Source organism: Megalobrama amblycephala, linkage group LG7 (genome assembly GCF_018812025.1).
Source record: "Megalobrama amblycephala isolate DHTTF-2021 linkage group LG7, ASM1881202v1, whole genome shotgun sequence".
Taxonomy (NCBI): Eukaryota; Metazoa; Chordata; class Actinopteri; order Cypriniformes; family Xenocyprididae; genus Megalobrama; species Megalobrama amblycephala.
Genome location: NC_063050.1, coordinates 6577142 through 6595708, shown reverse-complemented (window position 1 = coordinate 6595708; position 18567 = coordinate 6577142). Strand labels below are relative to the sequence as shown.

General features: G+C 37.1%; 2 protein-coding genes across 5 annotated transcripts in view; both read right to left on the bottom strand.

Moving 5' to 3' along the window:
- Positions 1-18567, bottom strand: part of LOC125271610 — a 99255-nt gene that overhangs the window by 9055 nt on the left and 71633 nt on the right. For 3 of the 4 annotated variants that reach the window (XM_048195719.1, XM_048195718.1, XM_048195721.1), the window contains one exon: positions 48-362. In XM_048195719.1, the coding sequence (XP_048051676.1) occupies positions 48-362 (315 nt within the window). Of the gene's footprint in view, positions 1-47; positions 363-13905; positions 16183-18567 lie in introns of those variants that run through there. The other variant, XM_048195720.1, reaches the window with a different exon arrangement.
- LOC125271617 (CMRF35-like molecule 8) lies at positions 8014-9183 on the bottom strand. The gene is made up of 2 exons (XM_048195734.1): positions 8812-9183; positions 8014-8728 (listed from the first exon to the last, which is right to left on the bottom strand). Exons 1-2 carry the CDS (start codon positions 8867-8869, stop codon positions 8376-8378), a joined length of 411 nt encoding a protein of 136 aa, XP_048051691.1. The 5' UTR covers positions 8870-9183; the 3' UTR covers positions 8014-8375.

Genomic DNA, 18567 nt, shown 5'->3' with positions numbered 1-18567 from the left:
GATCAGATTCCTCATACATGCATGATACAGTATTTCATGTTCCTCACCGTCTGTGACGTTCAGCTGAAGTTCAGTGAAGCTCTCAGTATAGTGAGACACATTCACTCCACACCTGTATGTTCCTGCATCTGCAGCTTTCAGCTCTCTAAAAAACACCATCAAGACTCCTGCTCTGGTGTCGTCATATAAAGAAACATCTCCATTCTCCATCCATTCATCCTGAACTCCTGGATTCTTCCTCTCTGAACATCCATCTGATTCTTTACAGATGTATTTTGGATTGGTTTTGTATTGAGGATGTTCACACTTGATCATCATACGACCTCCTGAGTATCCGCTCACTCTAGACACGCCCACTTTAGCTGTCAATCACAAATATCACTTCTAATAAATTTTGCAGCAAACACATAATGTAGAAACTTTTGTACCAGATAGAATTGATCATTTGTTCTACTTACTAATAATATGTAGATGAACAGTATTAATAATTGTGTAACTATACGACTGTCCGTAGATCCAAACTCCACATAAATAAACTCCTCCATCATCTGGTCTCACAGCAGAAATTCTCACAATCTTGAGTTTATGATTGTCATCAGAAACACTGAATCCTTCTTTCTTCTTCCATGGGCTGTAAATCATCTCAATAGAGTCTTTTCCTTCTTTGAATATGATCTTGTAATCATTAATATGACTCTGTGAATATTCACAGCTGAAGGTGGCAGTTTCTCCAATATTCACCATCACTCTCTTTGACACTTTACAACATGAATCTGTAATTCACATAATGAAGAAATATATTTTACTTACATAAAAGCTTTGAGATGGTCAGTAACTTCATTACACAAAATGTTTGATCCTAAAATGACTGACCTTCTTTCACATTCAAACTCATATCAGTGAACCACTGGCCATCAACCTCAATCCGGTAAATTCCAGCATCTTGTGTGTTCAGTTCTTTAATGTAGATCATGAGGTTTCCATAATCATTGCAAATTAAAGTGAATCTTCCTTCATTAATCCATTGATCGTGTTTTCTATCATTTATTATTGTTGTACTTTGGAGCTTTTGCATGTATTTAGCATCATCTTTACGACAAGGCTTCCATGAACCAACAAGAAGACTTCCTCCAGAATATCCAGTGACACTAAAGCATCTCACTGCACCTGTCAATCAGATTGATACTGTGATCAGAAACCTCATGAACAGAAAACAGCATCATTACTGCAGTGATGAAAGAGAAAAGCTCTGACCTGAGATCAGGTAGAAAGTGAAGAAGATGAGGAGGATCTTCATTGTGAGTTGAGTTCAGTCTTCTTTATGCTGAATGTTCTCTGTGTGAATCTCTCTGTCTCTACATCTGTCTGCTTTAGTTACTTCCTCTTTATTCAGCTCTTTATCAGTAATGAGCAGCTTTACTGGCCCCTCCCACCATCAGCACTGACTGAATATTACATTAATCACACTGAAAGAGCGCCACCTAGTGGAGGATACAGTGTCTGATACTGAGAGATCATACAGGGTTCATCTTCTCTATATAAGGACTAATGACACTGAAGATAATTGATCAGCGTTATTTAAATCTTCCACTAGAGGTGAACAAGAGCCTGTACAAGACACTCTTGGGAATACAAATAAATGCATTTGATACTTTGGGGTTTTGACATTTTTATAAGTTGTAAGAAACATCAACAAGTTTTTAGGTGGAAACAGACCAGATCTGATTGCTTGGATACTTTATGCAAAAAAACAAACAAAAAAACATTAATAATATCATAGTTTGATGTGGATTCAGCACCACTGACAGAAGATGTCAGAGAAACATCAGCATCTCTGATGACAGTTGAACTTGAGATTATCTGTTTCCTTCCCTTCATCTCTGATTTGGTCATAAAAACATCTGCATGAACAATAGCTCTAATTATCAAATATTAGGTCAAAGTTTTATTCCTCCAGATTGACTTTCTTTTTGAACATACAGGAGCTGTAAATCTGTGCCATTTACACTTCATCATAACAGAACACAAGAAAGTTAATTTATGTTCTGTCATTTACCATACAATGCAAATACTGTACATAAAAGTAATTTTAATGAAGCCAAGAAATATAATGTTTAGTCATAGAAATGTAACATTAACTTATATCAGCCTCTAGATGGAGCCAACAGTTTAAGACAACTATTTGTGTGTTTACTGTAGATGCTTCAAAACTGTAATAATAAATGCAACTGTGAATAAAACATCACAAACACTATACTAGAGAGTTTCTCTTGAAGCTCTCACAGCATTTTTTCACAGACTATAAAAAGATAAATGCCCTTATTGTCTGTCCTTAAATTATATATTCCCTAAAGAAATGTCATAAATAATAGTGTTCATCCTTATATATTCCGAAGTTTGCTTAATAAAGCTACATTTGGGATAAACTGATTATATTTACCCAATTTTACCATTAAGAACTGGCAACCACTCCATTGCATTGAGGGGGAGTTTTGTATGAGCATGTTATATTCCCATTTCCTTCTGAAAATGTTAAATCTAGTTTGATTTGTTGTTTTTCAATTTGATATCTCATCACATTTTAGAGGTCAGTGTTCAATATAATAATCTATACAGGATATTTAAGCATCTTTATCATTTATCTTAGTCAGATGTTGAGTTTGTGAAGATATTTAGTGATTCACGAGCCTCAGAGCGACCGTTAGCTACATCACTGCTGTTGAGATCAATAATGTACCATAAAATCATCTGTAATTGACAAGTCTTCTAAAGACATGTTTGTATGAGGAACAGATTCAAAAGTAATTGATTACTTACAGAAAATCTTCCTCTTTCTGATCTGCCTGTTCACATGACGATTCACTAGTGAACTTTGTTTTCATTCAAACAAGTGTGCAGTGCTCAATGCCATATAAGGAAAAGGGGAGGAGTCGAAACCACTTAAACCTCATTGACTTTCAATGTAAAATATTTCAATATTTACAATCCAAATAAGAACCGAAGGTTCTATAGATGTGTTCCATATATATATATATATATATATATATATATATATATATATATATATATATATATATATATATATATATATATATATATAAAATTTCCTGTTCTCATCACACTTGTAGGTGGCTGAAATGAATCTTGGTTTGACCAACAGAAGAGCAAAAGTAAACCACAAGCACTTGCTGGTTGATCTTTAAGACACTGCAACCCTGCAAACACACTACAACAAAACTCTCTTACCTACTAAAAATACTGGTAATTTTCTTAAATCGCACACTTTTGTTTTTTTTATGAAAACAAATCAATCATATGCTTCATTCAACTGTACACAGACTCATCTCTGTTTATTATCTGTCTGATGATGATCTCACCCATAACCTAATATCAAACACTGACATTTCACATTCAGTAATACTGTTATTTTTTTATGACAATTGTTTTTGTCTGTAGAATACTTACTGCCATACAAAGATACATTATATCAAATTTAACAGAGAGATAATAGAAATAATAGAAAGTTACATTTACAGTAAAACCTGGAGAAGTGGTACTGACACTGCCCTTTGATTGTAATACATTTATGTTTAAAATGTACATTTATGCACTCTCTGCCATTGATTTGAGATTATTTCTTATGAAAGTAAAATAGTCAAGTCACAATAATTTGCTGATCATAAATCAGTAAATGTTGGAGGTGAATTAGTGAAGGATCAGCTCTTATTCTTTATTGTCTTCTGCTCTCAATGGATGTTGATCTTCTGTCTCTCTCTGTTCAGTCTCATGTGTCTCACTGTGGGTTTCCTGAGTAAGTCTGTTCAATTAAACTCTCAGTGGTAAACACTGTCTCCTCACAACAAAAAGGTCTCTGGTTTGAGTCCCAGCTGAGCCAGAAAGTCTTTCCTTCAGATCTGGTTTCCCTCACAATCCTAAGATGTGTGAATTACACACATTAAGTTGTCTAAAGGTGTGGACGTGTGTTTGACTGCCTATGGATGGATCCATGGCTGAGTTTTTTATTTTATTTTATATTTTTATACCTTGTACAGAGGTTCCATGAACGTCTATAACGGAAGTGCAGAAGACGTCAAAAAAGACGTCATAAAAACTTTCATTCTGGTTTCTCAGTGGATGTCTTTTCAACATGTGCCAAGACATTGAAAAGACGTCTTCTGGAAATAACTTTGCTTAGTGGGTAGTTTGTTGTGATCCAGGTTTGACTTTAAATCAACCTGATGTCCATGAATGTCCACAGTCTTTTATGCTGTAACGGTGGCGTAGTCACATGTTTCCTGCCCGTCAGAAGTCCCGTCTGAGTGATGTGTAGCTGAAAATATGATGGATGAGTAGTTGAGATTGTCAGAGGGGCTGCTGGGTAATTGTGCTAAAGCATAAACAGAGGCGTCGTGTTCATCAAATACAGGAAGGACTGAACTGTAGACAGGATGATCACTGATGTTTTCATAAACAGAGACCTGACAGAAGAGAAGAGAGAAGAGTAAAAACAAGTGGATTAGAGTGGAGAAGATGATTATAATCCACTAATAAATGATCAAACTCAAACACATGATGAACTCACGTCTCTGTTTGGTTCATTATCTCTGTTGGGCAGATGCTCAGTCGGGCCTTGAACAACATCTCTGGGCTGATTTCCTGTTTTGTGACACCAGATTTATTGTTTTGTGGCAAAATGTATTAAAGGCCTTTATTTTGACAGCTTTGGACACTGAAGTTCAGTTTGACTATGAAAATGAGAGGTAATAAAATGATTCATGAGAAAGACGGTTACCCTCTTTCTTTTGTCTCCATCTGAAGTACATGAACAGTGAGAATCCAAACCCTGTCAGGATCCCTACGACCATCAACATGACCATCATGGCAAAACCTTGAAAAACAGACAACAAAACCATGTGATTATGACTCTAAATGTCCTATTTCCAAGGAAACTTGAGAAAAAAAGTCCCTGGACAGGCATTTACTAAGTCAAAAACTTTAAACAATGAAATTCTTCATACCTTGTTCTGGTTTTGATGACGCTGCATTATTAGATGATGAGAGCATCAATATCGCTGAAGATGATGTTGCTGATGATGATGATGATGATGATGATGATGATGATGATGATGATGATGAAGGAAATACAGATGTGACGGGTCTGTTAGATGCAGTATCTGCTGTCGCTGGTTTACTGCTGTGATCTGAAGCTGTTGTGGTTGGTTTAGGTGACTCTGATGTGATTGAAGCACAAATAATCATCTGGTTTAATGCATGGCACAATTACTTCCTCTGATGCAGCTTATAGTAACACTTAATTAATGTCAGGGGTGTGCAGACTGGAGCAAAGTCTATATTGGACTCGGGGAATGAAGCGAAGTCTGGGGTTGACTCGGGGACTGGATCCCTCTCTGGACTTGGAACGGAAACTGGAGCCATCACTGGACGCTGGCCAGGGGCGTAATCCATCCCTGGACTCGGGGCGAAGGAGAGAGTCGCCTCTGGACCCGGGGCGAAGGAGAGAGTCGCCTCTGGACCCGGGGCGAAGGAGAGAGTCGCCTCTGGACCCGGGGCAAAGGAGAGAGTCGCCTCTGGACCCGGGGCGAAGGAGAGAGTGGCCTCTGGACCCGGGGCGAAGGAGAGAGAGAGTCAGGCATGGCGGCCATCTTGACCGAGGGCTCAGGCCTGGCGGCGGCCAACTTGCGACAAGGCTCTGGAGTGGCAGCCATCTTGTGACGAGGCTCTGGATAGGCGGCCATCAGGATCCCTGAACTGAGGACGTGAGTAAGTGTTGGAGACCATTTAAAGTATTAGAACCATTTAAATAAAGAACGAGATTAATGGACTCTACTAGAGAGAGATAACAATAACTATAATGAATGGTATCATCATCCAGGCCCATCAGAAAACAAGCACTAAAGGAAGCATCAGGCCAGCCCACCTGACAAGAGAGCTCAGAAAACTCCTCCACATGCCTCTCCAATGGACGACCATTCTGCCTTGATCCCCACAGGTGATCCTCAGCCAGGTAGGTGTTGGTTTGGTCAGTTCTTCTGTCAGCAGGCATGGTGTAGGAACACTCAGAACAAGGAGATATGCAGGAATGCTGACTTTAATGACAAAACACACAGGAACCAGGGAATACACAGGAGATCACACACCCACTATAAAGGTAATACAATGACGAGAACCGACGAAGACTGAGGGAGAACACAGGGAATATATACAAGTCAAACAAAAGGGCAAATGTGACTAATTAATAGGACACACCTGGGATTAATGAACTCAAATCAGTGTAACTAAGGGAACAAACTGGTGGTGGGAAAACTGAACAAAAGAACATGTAACACAGGGAAACAAACACAGAACACTGACAACTTGACTCCGTAACTGTGACTTCAAACTATTATTTTCAATAAAACATCAACATCTAAACTTCTGTTAATTCTCATTAAGAAGTTTTGTATGGAAGAAATAAAGTAATACTGGTTTGTATAAATTAGTGTGGATGCTGAGATCTAGAGCAGTGCTTCTCTAACCTGTCCTGGAGGAGCTCCAGCCCTGAACATCTTGTATGTCTCTCTATATCTGACACATCCAGTCTCTACTAATGAGATCATGAGTTGAATCAGGTGTGATTGCTATAAATTAGATATTAGATATTTGTTTGGTGGCCACTTTTGTCAGTCATTGATCATTTTTAAAACATTTTAATGATCTTTAATGTCAGGCATTTCACATTTTTTTTAAAGTTTATTTTTTTACAGTGTGCATTGTCTCAGTAAACAAGATGCTGCAAAGAAAATGAGAACCAAATCCTTTGTACACCTTCCCAGAAAATAGGAACCTTATAGGAATGGTTCCAAAATATGATAGGAATTCTAATTAGAATCCTGTACAATTTTTTTTTCTGGAATCCTTAGGATTGTTTGACAAGGGCATGGTGTCAAGGACGTCACCTGGTAACGTTCCCAGAACATTCAGAGACGGTCATGATGTGGAGTTCTTTTAAGGGTCGGGGAAGTTGTTTAGTGGACCTTCATTCATTCGTGCAAGTTAATGCACAGAAAAAAAATAGTTTGTCGTGGTAATCTTTAATCAAAAAATGAAAAGTTACTTCCGGTCTGTAATGGCGTTCCTTCTCAGATAACGTCAGTTTGACGGCTTGGGTTGAAAACGCTAAAACCACTCCCCTGCAACCGTTAGTCTGCTATAAGCGAGAGATGGAGAGGAGGAGCGCTAAAGTAAAACTCTGCCCTCTATTCAATATTCTGTTTTACTTGGAAATACGTCACAACACTGGAGAAAAGACGTTTGCAACTTCCGGTTCACGGGGACTTTAAAGAAATGCCAGGTATCAAATGATCCACAAATATAGGGAAATGACAGATAGCAAGTATATACTATGTGATTGTAATTTATTCAGGAAGATCAGCGCTGTCCTGAATGAAACGTCGTCATCTAACTAAAAGAGAACCATATGGAAAAGTTCTGTTAACATCCCAAAGAACTTTTTATGAATGTCCCTAAGGTTCGGAATTTTTGTCACCTTTTGAGGAACGTTGCACAAGGTCATGAGAACGTCACCTTGTACATGGGCAAAAAAGATGTCTAATAATTTGAGTTGTGCAGTTATATTTTCTGTTTTTGAATGAATTTTTCCTCCATAAATGAAACTGTATGTCATGTGATGTGTCAGGAAGTGATGCGGGTCAGTATTTGTGTGGAGTGAACACTCTCTCATCATCATCTGCAGAGGATACTGTGGTTTCTGTTATCTAGATTGTTTTATCTTTTTTTTTTTTTTTTTTTTTTTCAAAAGCCTAGGGACAAATCTAGCAACTTCTTGCACAAAACTTATCTAGATTCTGTGACTCGCCCACTGGTCTATATTTATATTAATATAGATCAGTGGACTCTGTAGTATCTGGACCAATCAGACACAGTTATTCATTATATTTAATGAATTATCCAGAAACTCTCTCAACAAAGTTCTGTGAACCCATCCCCCTAAACTGCAACTAGCACCCCAAATGCAGCTAACAGCAGGCCTCTGGTTATTGTGGTAACACAGATAAGGTAAATGATCAGAAAGAATTTGCAGAGACCTGTGACTGACTCTGACTTAATTCTTGTTGAGAAGGACAAATAAACCCTTTTCATCCTGTATCTTATATTATATATATATATAAAGCACTACTTTCAGCTGAAAGCGATTGGCAACACAGCTCACCTCTTTACATCTTTATAACACACGATACATACTCTCACAGACACAAAGAGACTTCTGTAATGTTACTTTTGCAGTATATTAGTGATATATTAGTTATGCTTATGTATTTTTCACCATATCTGTGTGCACTTATGAACTATTTCACTCATACAGTATATTCTGACTTACCATGTTTAATCTCCAGATGAATCTCTGTATAGTGACGCTTTTGTAGAATTTCTGTCTTCACAGCACACCAGTATTGTCCTTGATCTTCTGTTCTCAGATCAGTGATTGTGACGGTGAAGATGTGGGTCGTTGTGTTATCGGTCAGAGAGAATCTCTCGTCTTTAGCAGATCCAGATTCAGCAGGAATGTCTTTATTGTGTATATATGGACATTTTCCTCTGCAGAGATATTTCTTATATGTTTCATATTCAGACTCATAGGGACACCGTATTTCAACTTTTCCTCCTTCATAAGCAGTGAAAGTCAAGATCTTCATCTCACATGCCACCACTAAAACAAAGAAACGAAGCTCAGAGCAAACATGGACCTGATTGAGAACAGGTGCTGAGAATAAACACAGAATAAACTCTTACCTGACATGATGAGCAGCAGGTTAAATATGAGAAGTTTATGATCACAGATGAGGATCATTCTGCTTTATCTGTGTGCAGCTGGTGGACAGACTTCATGAAGAACTGCTCTCTCTCTCTCTCTCACACACACACACACACACACTCTCTCTCTCTGCGCATGCGTGGGCATCTGTTGAGCGAGTGTGAGGAGTGTGTGGTAAGTGTGAGTGGTTTATGCCCGCTGTGAGAGCAATTGCTTTCTCTTTCAATTCTTTTCTGTTTCTTTTCTTTTGAGTTTTGATATCTGATATCAGACAGACCAGGAAAATGACTTTTACCAAGATGATTTTGATTTACTTTGTAAGAGAGTTTGAATGGATGTAAATATGAAATGTAAACAATGAAATGGTCTAACACAAAATTGTTTTTTCTCTTCTTTTCCTTTAGGAAATATTTTGAGCTCCTTTTTAATTACTTGATCTAGTTATAATATATTTTATATTCGTATTATATTTGTTGCTTTAGTTTATAAATCGTACCTTTTTGTATATCAATTTGCGTTTAAATCAATTTAAATTTGGCGTTGCTTTATAATCTCTTATTTTTGGAGCTTTGTTTCTTATTAAATTGGTTAAGTTAGAACCTTTAACCCACAAAGAAATATACAATTTTCAATAAACATTACATCAAGGAAAATAGAAATATAAATGAAAATATTTCAAAACTTGTCAGTAATTCACCGTAGATGAACAGTTCTCAGTCCATGAAACAAGTGTATATGTATGCGTAAGAAAATAGTCCTCTGAATCCAAATGACGAATCCAATAAATGCAAAAGTTTCTTAGTATAGTGTGTGCAAATGTCTGTGGTGTAAACGTTCAGTAGTGCAACAATCAGTACTGTGCAATGTTGAGGTAACAATTAATGTCTTTTAAAAGGCAACATATCTTACATACATTAACTCAACTGGGTGAAAAATACAATTTGAGCACTTTTGTCACTCAATAAATAACAAATCATTTACATAAATGATAATACTCTGCTCTTCAGAAATACAATGCATACAGTTTCAATACATACCAACTAGACAAATAAATGCATATAAACTCACATAAAATATTTTTGAACATGAATATAACTCATGAACACTTAATTTCAGAGAATTGAACATTATATTATTTTGAAACTTTAAGTTTGAGTTTGATCATGAAGAACATGGCCATCTGTGGAAAACTTTAAAGGACATTTACAAAGTAGGACTGCAGCTTTTCGATTAGTTTATACAGCGGTTTCTCACTGGCCCAGAGAACTTAAGCTGGAGGCCAGTATGATTTTAAAGACTGCTGAAGAACTATGCTTGGATAAGTCTTTGTTCTTTTTAGATCCCAGAAAAATGAATACAGTTTTACAGGAATCTTTTTAAAGTATGGGACCGCTTTCAAGTGGAAAGAACTGAATCTATATCATCTTTATTCTGGGTATTGAAAGAGCCCCTGATTTCCGGGTCATGTTTGGACATTTAAGGTGCATGTGTGATAATGACTACAGCGTTCATTAAATCCAAGATTATAACAATTGGATGTTTAATCAAAGTGGCTGGCCCAAGTTTAGGAAAAGCTGAAGATGTTGCCGAATTGTTACGCAAAACTACAATCTGCTTTTACAACAGAAGAAACAAAAATGCTTCAAGGTTACTGTAAATGGTATTTATCCCTAATGAGAAGACCAATTTCAAAATTCTTTTTTGGAATCTGAAAAGGTGACAGATATGGATTTGTATGCAAGTAATGATAAAAAAAAAAATGTATAAAGCTTGTGTAAAATCTTTTAAGAAAAAGGAGGCTACATGAAAGAGCTGACACACGTGGCGTACTGTTTTTATGATGTGTAACAATGTCAGACCGGAGAGGAGAGCACTTTATAAGCCACTGTTAACTAAAAGAGCTGGAGATGTACAGTGACGTATTCTGCATGACATTATTGCTGTTAATGCTTTTATTTCTGTTTTAAATCCAGATGTTGGTAATGAATGTCCTTTTTGTTTTGAGAGAGAGACTGTTTTTCATACCTTTTTGTATTGTTCAATGCTTACGCCTTTATTTGATGATTTGTAAAATAATTGTAATTGTTTTAATGAGAAGTTTTCTGTGCAAACTTTTATTTTGGGTTTTAAATATGTTCAAAAACGAAAGTATGAGTGTCACTTGCTCAATTTTATTTTGGGTATAGCCAAAAGGGCTATTTTACATTAGCAGAAGAGATAAAATTGAGCAAAAGGTGAACATAACATTGAAAGGGTGTTTACAGCTGATCAAATCAAGGCTTTTAATTGATTTTTGTATTTACAAAGCTATGGACTCTTTAAATATTTTTGAAGGAATATGGTGTCAGAGAGGAGCTTTGTGTTATTGATAATGAACTTCATTATGCACTTTTTTATATATAAAATGGTTTAAAAAGTTGTAAAAAAGATGATTTTATGTGTGTAATCTTTGTTAAATAAAGATGCTTGAAAAATAAAATAAAAAACTCAGTTGCTCCTTCTCTCTATGAAATACAATGTCTGCAACTGGAGCTCCCTCTATTGACATCTTCATTGAATAAATTCAAACTTACATATTTTTATTATTTTTATATTAATTTACATATTTTCATTTAGCAGACACAAATAAATTCAGTCTTGTTCTAAGAAGAGATTGATTGAAAATATGACTGAAAATATGAAAATAAAACATCCACCATTCAAATTTATTGTACAGCATATTTGAACACTTGGTGTCACATAATGAGAGGATGGCATTTTAAATAAACATAAACTAGTCAATTTATGTTTGTAACCAAGCCCCCCCCCCCCCCCCCCCCCCATCAGTTATCACTGCTATATTGTCGACATGTCTAATTATAATGTGCGCTAACATCTTTATTCAAAAACTTGATTTCTTGAGTTAAAAATAATAAAATTGAGGCAAAACATTAAATTCAAATTAGTAAAAAAATCAGAAGATTGAACCTGCAGCAGTTAACAAACGAGTCAAGTGAACAATAAAACACTTGATTTTGATATTATTAGTTCAAGTGTGCACCCAATAATTCATAATAATGTCAGACTGAACTCTAACATATGTTAGGTCTATCTTATTTATCGCATTAGAAACCTCTATTTTACTGCAGTAATATTTTATTAGTGTTTCTCTACTTTAACACAAGTAAAGGGTTATAATTTATCTTACAAATAAAATGTATATTTCATGAGTTCACATTTACATATAATTAAATAGAGTGAAAGTTATGCATATTTGGTGAGCTGTCCAGGGCGAGGGCTCCAAGCTTGGAATTTTGTCCCGAACCTAGAGTCTACTCCCTCCGGAGGTGGTAAATATAGATAGAACTAGAAGTGAGGAGATGGGGTGGAGGAGGGATGCTGATAAACTGTCAAACCAACAGAGGGTAGTCTGCTGTATTTATACCTCTTGTCATTGGTTGAGTTGATTAACTGAATGCGCTCCACTTGTGCTAATTAGGTTAATTATCTGAACCTGCTCCTCCCGAACTTTGTTAATAAAACATCATTTATTCATTCAGTTGCTCTGCAAAATATGACTTTTGTGTGAAATATTGCCTTTTTAACCCTTTGTTTAATTCAATTTACATACTTTATTTTCACATGGTAATTGTCAGCAAAATTTAAAAAAAAAAAAAAAGTTACTGGCTTTAGTTTTCAAAATTAATCTTTACTTCTAAATAATCTTTCTGCTGTGCTCTTTATGGGACATTAAAACCACATTTGGACAACTTGGTCTTAAAGTGAAGTTAAAGTGAATGACATTATTCGTATATACATATACAGACTTTTATCTTTTGTGTCTTTAGGTTTTGGTGTTTGAGGCTTTTCAGCCAGTGTGTAGAAATCACTGTCAGAGGGGATTGTGGGTAAATGTGCTGTGGCATAAACTGTGTTTAAACCAATGGACTCCTGAGCAGAGTCTTGAATCGTTTCATAATAAGAAGAAGTGACTCCCTGAAGGGGAAATATTCATTATATCAAACTCAGTCCGACAGCTAATAACAGAATCGAACACAAACACGCTGTAATGATGATTTAGAGATCTGAAACACACACAACAGTGAAATGAGAGATTTGATGCTGCCTTCACATGCTATGGGGAATTTCACAGTCGTGATTATGAGCTTGTTGCGTTCTTTGTGCTTTGTTGTCAGAAAGAATAAGGATGTTATTCATGCTATTTTGGCAGTGTATAAAACAACAAATATGCTTAAAATGTTTATTCATGTATGTAAATATGCACAACTTTAACGACAAGAAGAGGCGATGCAGCTGTTGTGGGAGAATCTAATACAGAAGCAGCAGCAATCGCTCTCCCCTGCGCTGTGTTTAAAGTCCTCCTGTAGTCAATCATTTTATCACTTAAACTCATCTTTGATCACCAAAATTACATATTTAAAGTTTTTTCCTGTGAAAAAAAATTCTTCATGCCTTAAAATAGCTTGAATGTAACTCTACACCCTTGCCTCATTTAATATACACAAATCTATGAATATGATAATTAGCCCCGCCTCCACTCACTCACAGCAGCTCAGAGATCCACTCGGTCAACTTACTGAGGTAAATGTTGCACAACGGTATTGTTCTTTACAACGTCAGACACATAACGGTAATTAATATGATCAGCCTTTTGTTTGACTACGTTATCAAACAGTTAATAATGTGTTGCTAATGTTACACAAACCATCTCAGAGTCAGACAGCTGCCTTCTAACAATCAGTATCCTTACAAACACTTTGAACTTAATCCAATCGAGCATCTGTGGGATGTGCTGAACAAACAAGTCCGATCCATGGAGGCTCCACCTCACAACTTACAGGACTTACAGGATCTGCTGCTAACATCTTGGTGCAGACACCACAGCACACCTTCAGGGGTCTAGAGTCCATGCCTCGACGGGTCAGGGCTGTTTTGGCAGCAAAAGAGGGACCAACACAATATTAGGAAGGTGCTCATAATGTTATGCCTGATTGTTTCATAATTCGTGATGACACTGTTCATTGACTGTTACCAAATAAATAACTGTCAAACCTGAAGATTGTTCAAAACTGCATGTTTAATGTTTAAACAGCAGAGGGCAGCAAACTCAAACAGAACAGAGTATATAAACAAAATAATTAGTAGTCAAACACTGATTAGTTAGAGGTGATTCTGCAGGTTAGTGTCCCTGTAAGATGATCACTTTGAATATAAAACACCTGATCAATGATAAACAGAGAGCTGTATATAACACACACACAGGTGATGAACTGTACAATACAGACTTGATATGAACAAGGAGCATGATGCATTAACATCTCAGTCTCATAACTGACATGGCATACACTGCTTTATTCCGTATGGTCCTTCTGCTCCACATGAGGCATCTAAATATACGCAGTGCAATTAGAAAATATAAATTAACAGTTGCAGTAAGAAAAATTCAATAATGAAAATACATCTGTAGGTGGTGTGTTCACAGTGTGTGTTCAATACTCACTGCTGTGTGTGTGCACTTGGATGGGCGAAATGCAGAGCACAAATTCTGAGTATGGGAGACCATGTCACGTCACATTTGAATGTGTGTCCTGTGTGATCAACACCTAAAAACCCTGCTGGGGTGTGTCTGTTCAGCTGTTTCCTTGTAGACCTTTAGCAGATATAACTGCTCTGCTCTTCGTCTTAGTTTGTTTATCTACACTTTTTTGTGGTTTTGAGTGGGTGTGACAAAATTACTATTTTAAACTAAAATGACAGTCAACAAAAAAACTGTCAAATGAGCAGATTTCAGAACAAGTGTCTTGTGCAAACAAATGCTACTAGATTTGAAAATCTCAGAACTTTTTGGTTCATCACATTACAGTTTTTTTCAGTTGCTAACAAGCATTGTTCAATACTGAAACCACATTTTCAAAACTCTCAGCAAAACAAAAGTCAATGTAGACCAAACTGTGAACATTTTTCATTGCTTTCAGACACAATGCATTCAGTGACCACACTTTTCAAAATTCAGGAACTCTTTTCCCATTCGTACTCCACAACATGCAAAATACTATGTATTTTCAGCACATTTTTCTAATGCTAACACACTGCATTCAGAATGATTAAAAACACATTCAAAACAGAATGATGGCAAATTCCAAGCATTTATGCAGTAATTATTTTAAAATATTCTCAATTTTATAGCCAAAAATTAAAAAAATAATCATTACAAGCTAATTGCAATTTTAGCTGAAATTCCACCCACTCCAATGCAAGAGAGAGACCAGACTAGAACCATCACTGTAATTTACTGTAATGAACAACTACACATGTTGTTACAGTAATGTGTAGAATGTATTTTATTTATTCTTTTTTTTATTATCATTGCAGCCCTGGAGTTTTTTCCCTCTTTTTTCACCTTTTGGTTATAATTTTCATGTATTATATTCATATAAAAATGAAATTTTGATTAATTTCTGATTCATTCGTGTTACAAATGCTTTCAATAAAGTGAAATTGTGTTACAGTATTCTATATGAAGAACTGATTTATGTGGAAAATCATTTAAACTTTAAAAAAGAAAAGTTCATCAATTATGTAATGCTTCCTGTTGTTAGTGTTTTTTAGGTCAGTGTGTTGTGAATGAAATGTGTGTTTTCTGAATGAGAATTGTTGCCAGTGTTATGTTGGTCTGAGTGAGTTTTGTAGGTGAGATTAACTGTTTAGCCAACATTAATGCTGCTAATGCAGACTGTGTGAAGAGTTTTGAAAATGTGGTTTCGGTATTGAACAATGCTTGTTAGCAACTGAAAAAAACTGTAATGAACCACAAACTCACAAAATCATAACTGTGTTTGTCTTCAGCACTACATGTATCGGTTTAGCATTTCAAATTGAAACTAGACAGTGTTCTTGTGCATCTTTCTTCACAGTAAATGACACTTGATTTAATATTTTGCATCTAATGAAATTACATTTCCTGTGGATTAAGTGTCCAAATATCTCACAGAAAGTGTCCTAAAATCACACAGTAATCGTAGCTGAATTACAGAAAGATCCATCTGACTGAACTAGTTGAGTGACGTGCGAGGACTGACCGTGGTGTAATCAGAGTAAATCTCCTCATTACTGAAGATGACTTTAGCGTCACCGAGAGACTCTTCATGCTTCTGGAAACTGACAGACGCGTACAGGAGCCCATCAGAGGGGGTTGTGGGTAACTGTACTGTTGAATATAGCGTGTGGGGTGGATCAGAAGAGTCTGTGGGGAGTTTAATGTTGGAATATATCATGTTCTCCTCAGTTCCCGAGACTGAGCGCTGTCTGACGTCTCTGATATTCTCATAGTCACATGCAGCATGAGGGGCCTGAAAACACAAGAGATATAAACTAGATTAAATCAAAATTAAAGTTTTTTGGCTTTTAGTATGAATATGTTAGTTATCTATAAGCTAGTCTGCTCCAAAATAATGACAAAATAGTGCACTATATAGAGGATAGGGAATGATTTGACAGTGTAAATATGCTTTCCATTGGAGCAAATGAAGTCTGGTTTCACATTGTCACGTGAACCACCGCAGCACACACAGTCTTCTCCGGTCCAGAGACACGAGAGCACAGAGCGGATCAGATGTACGAGTCGGCGCAGACCACAAAACGTATTGGCACCAGGGGCGGAGCTACGGGTGGGCCTAGACACACCCAGAATGACAGCTTGCCCACCCAGTCAGATGGGAAATATATATACACTCCTGAACAAAATCAGTATTCGCAAAAAAGTATTCGCAATTTGCGCTTTTGGATCATAAACAGGTTGTAAGTATTGCTTTAAAATGCCAAAAGAAGAAACAGGAACAAGAGACAAAAAATAGAGAGTAGGCAATTTATTGAAAACTGCATTTAAACTCAAAAGGCTGTTCATCAGCTGATCAAAAGTTTAAGGTCCTTAGCCCAAAAAACCCCCACAACAGAACTAAAAGTGTCAAAAAAAGGACTGAGTATTGAGTATCCCCACTGTTCTTGTTGATCACTTCAAACACTCGTTTGGGCATGCTTGATGTGACTGTTTCCAGGAAGCTGGTGGGAACGTTGCTCCATGTGGGGAAGATGGCTTCACGAAGGGCATCCACGGTCTGGAACTGACGTTCATTTTGTAAACTTCCCTTGCCATCCATCCCCAAACATTCTCAATGGGATTTAGATCAGGGAAACACACAGGATGGTCCAAAAGAGCTCTAAGAGGAGTCTTTCGTCAGGCAGGCATTGTGAACGGCAGCGTTGTCCTGTTGAAAGACCCAGTCATTACCACACAGACGAGGGCCATCAGTCAAGAAGGATGCCCGCTGCAACATGTCCACATAACCAGCCACCGTTTGATGCCCCACGCAACCTGAAGCTCCATTTTTCCATTGAAGGAAAAAGCACCCCAGATCATGATGGAGCCTCCTCCACTGTGCCGCATAGAAAACATCTCCAGTGGGAACTCCTTGTCATGCCAGTAGTGTTGGAAGCCACCAGGACCGTCCAGGTTATTTTTTTTTTCTTGTCAGAACAAAACTTTCTTCCACCTTTCAGTGTCCCATGTTTGGTGCTCCCTTGCAAATTCCAAACAGGCAGGTTTGTGGCATAAGAGGAGACATGGCCTTTGAAGACATTTTTTGTTCTTTAAGCCCTTCTCTTGCAGAAGCTGTCTTATGGTTATTGGGCTGCAGTCAGCATCAGTAAGGGCCTTAATTTGGGGCGAGGATTGGCCTGTGTCTTCACGGACAGCCCGTTGGATCCTCCAACTCAGTGCAGGTGAAATCTTTTAGGGTCTGCCACTTTACTTTTTTGTCCCGTAACTCTCAGGATCTTATAAGAAATGTAAAATGACCGTCTTACTGCGTCCAACCTCAGCAGTGATGGTGCATTGCAAGAGCCCTTGCTTGTGCAGCTCAACAATCCTGCCACGTTCAAAGACAGAAGACCTTTTTGCCTTTGCCATCAGGAGATCAAGACAATGTGAAGTCTAAAGGAGAATGACATAAAAGCCCTATTTTTGTGCAGATTTTTACTTTTTAAGGCTATGTGCCCGGTTGCATAAAGCACCTTAAGTGTAATTTTCCCTTAAGATCGCCCTTATGTTTTCCTTAAACTTAAGGGTGTTGCAGAAAATAACCGTTAAGTGTTACTTAAGGGTTTCTTTAGGCGAAACGTATATATACTCTCTTCCCTTAAGTATATATTTTTCACTTAAGTAATGCGTAAGTGTTGCATAAAGCCCCTTAACCTTCATTTCCCTAAGTATATCGTAAGGTTCGTAAAACTTCACCTTAAGTGTTACACGGAGTGAGCAGGTTCAATCCAAGTCGTATAACGTGCCACGATCGGCCGCTTTATATGATAGACAAATTGTACTTTAGCGGTTTATTCACATAAACATTGATGAAATATAACATATCTTATAACATATCTTACATGGTCAACGGAAGCGCAAACGTGCGTGCATCACACGCAAAAACAAACCTCATTGGTTCTTGCGCGCACATTTGAGCTTCCGACACAGCCGTAATCATATGGATGTCTTTCAATAAATGGACATAAATGATGAGAGAATATTAAAAATATCTTTATTTGTTATCCAAAGATGAATGAATGTGTTATGGGTTTGGAACGACATGAGGGTGAGTGAATGACGGCAGAAATCTCAATTTTGAGTAAACTATCAATTTGAGTTTCTCGTCTGGTCGTTCTCTTTCATATTTGGTTTTCTT

Excerpts from the sequence above, each read along its gene's own strand:
- LOC125271617 (XM_048195734.1), bottom strand. The coding sequence starts at position 8,869 with ATGATCCTCATCTGTGATCATAAACTTCTCATATTTAACCTGCTGCTC. Across the intron at positions 8,729-8,811 it reads CCTGCTGCTCATCATGTCAG|TGGTGGCATGTGAGATGAAG; the intron begins GTAAGAGTTTAT and ends TCTTTGTTTTAG.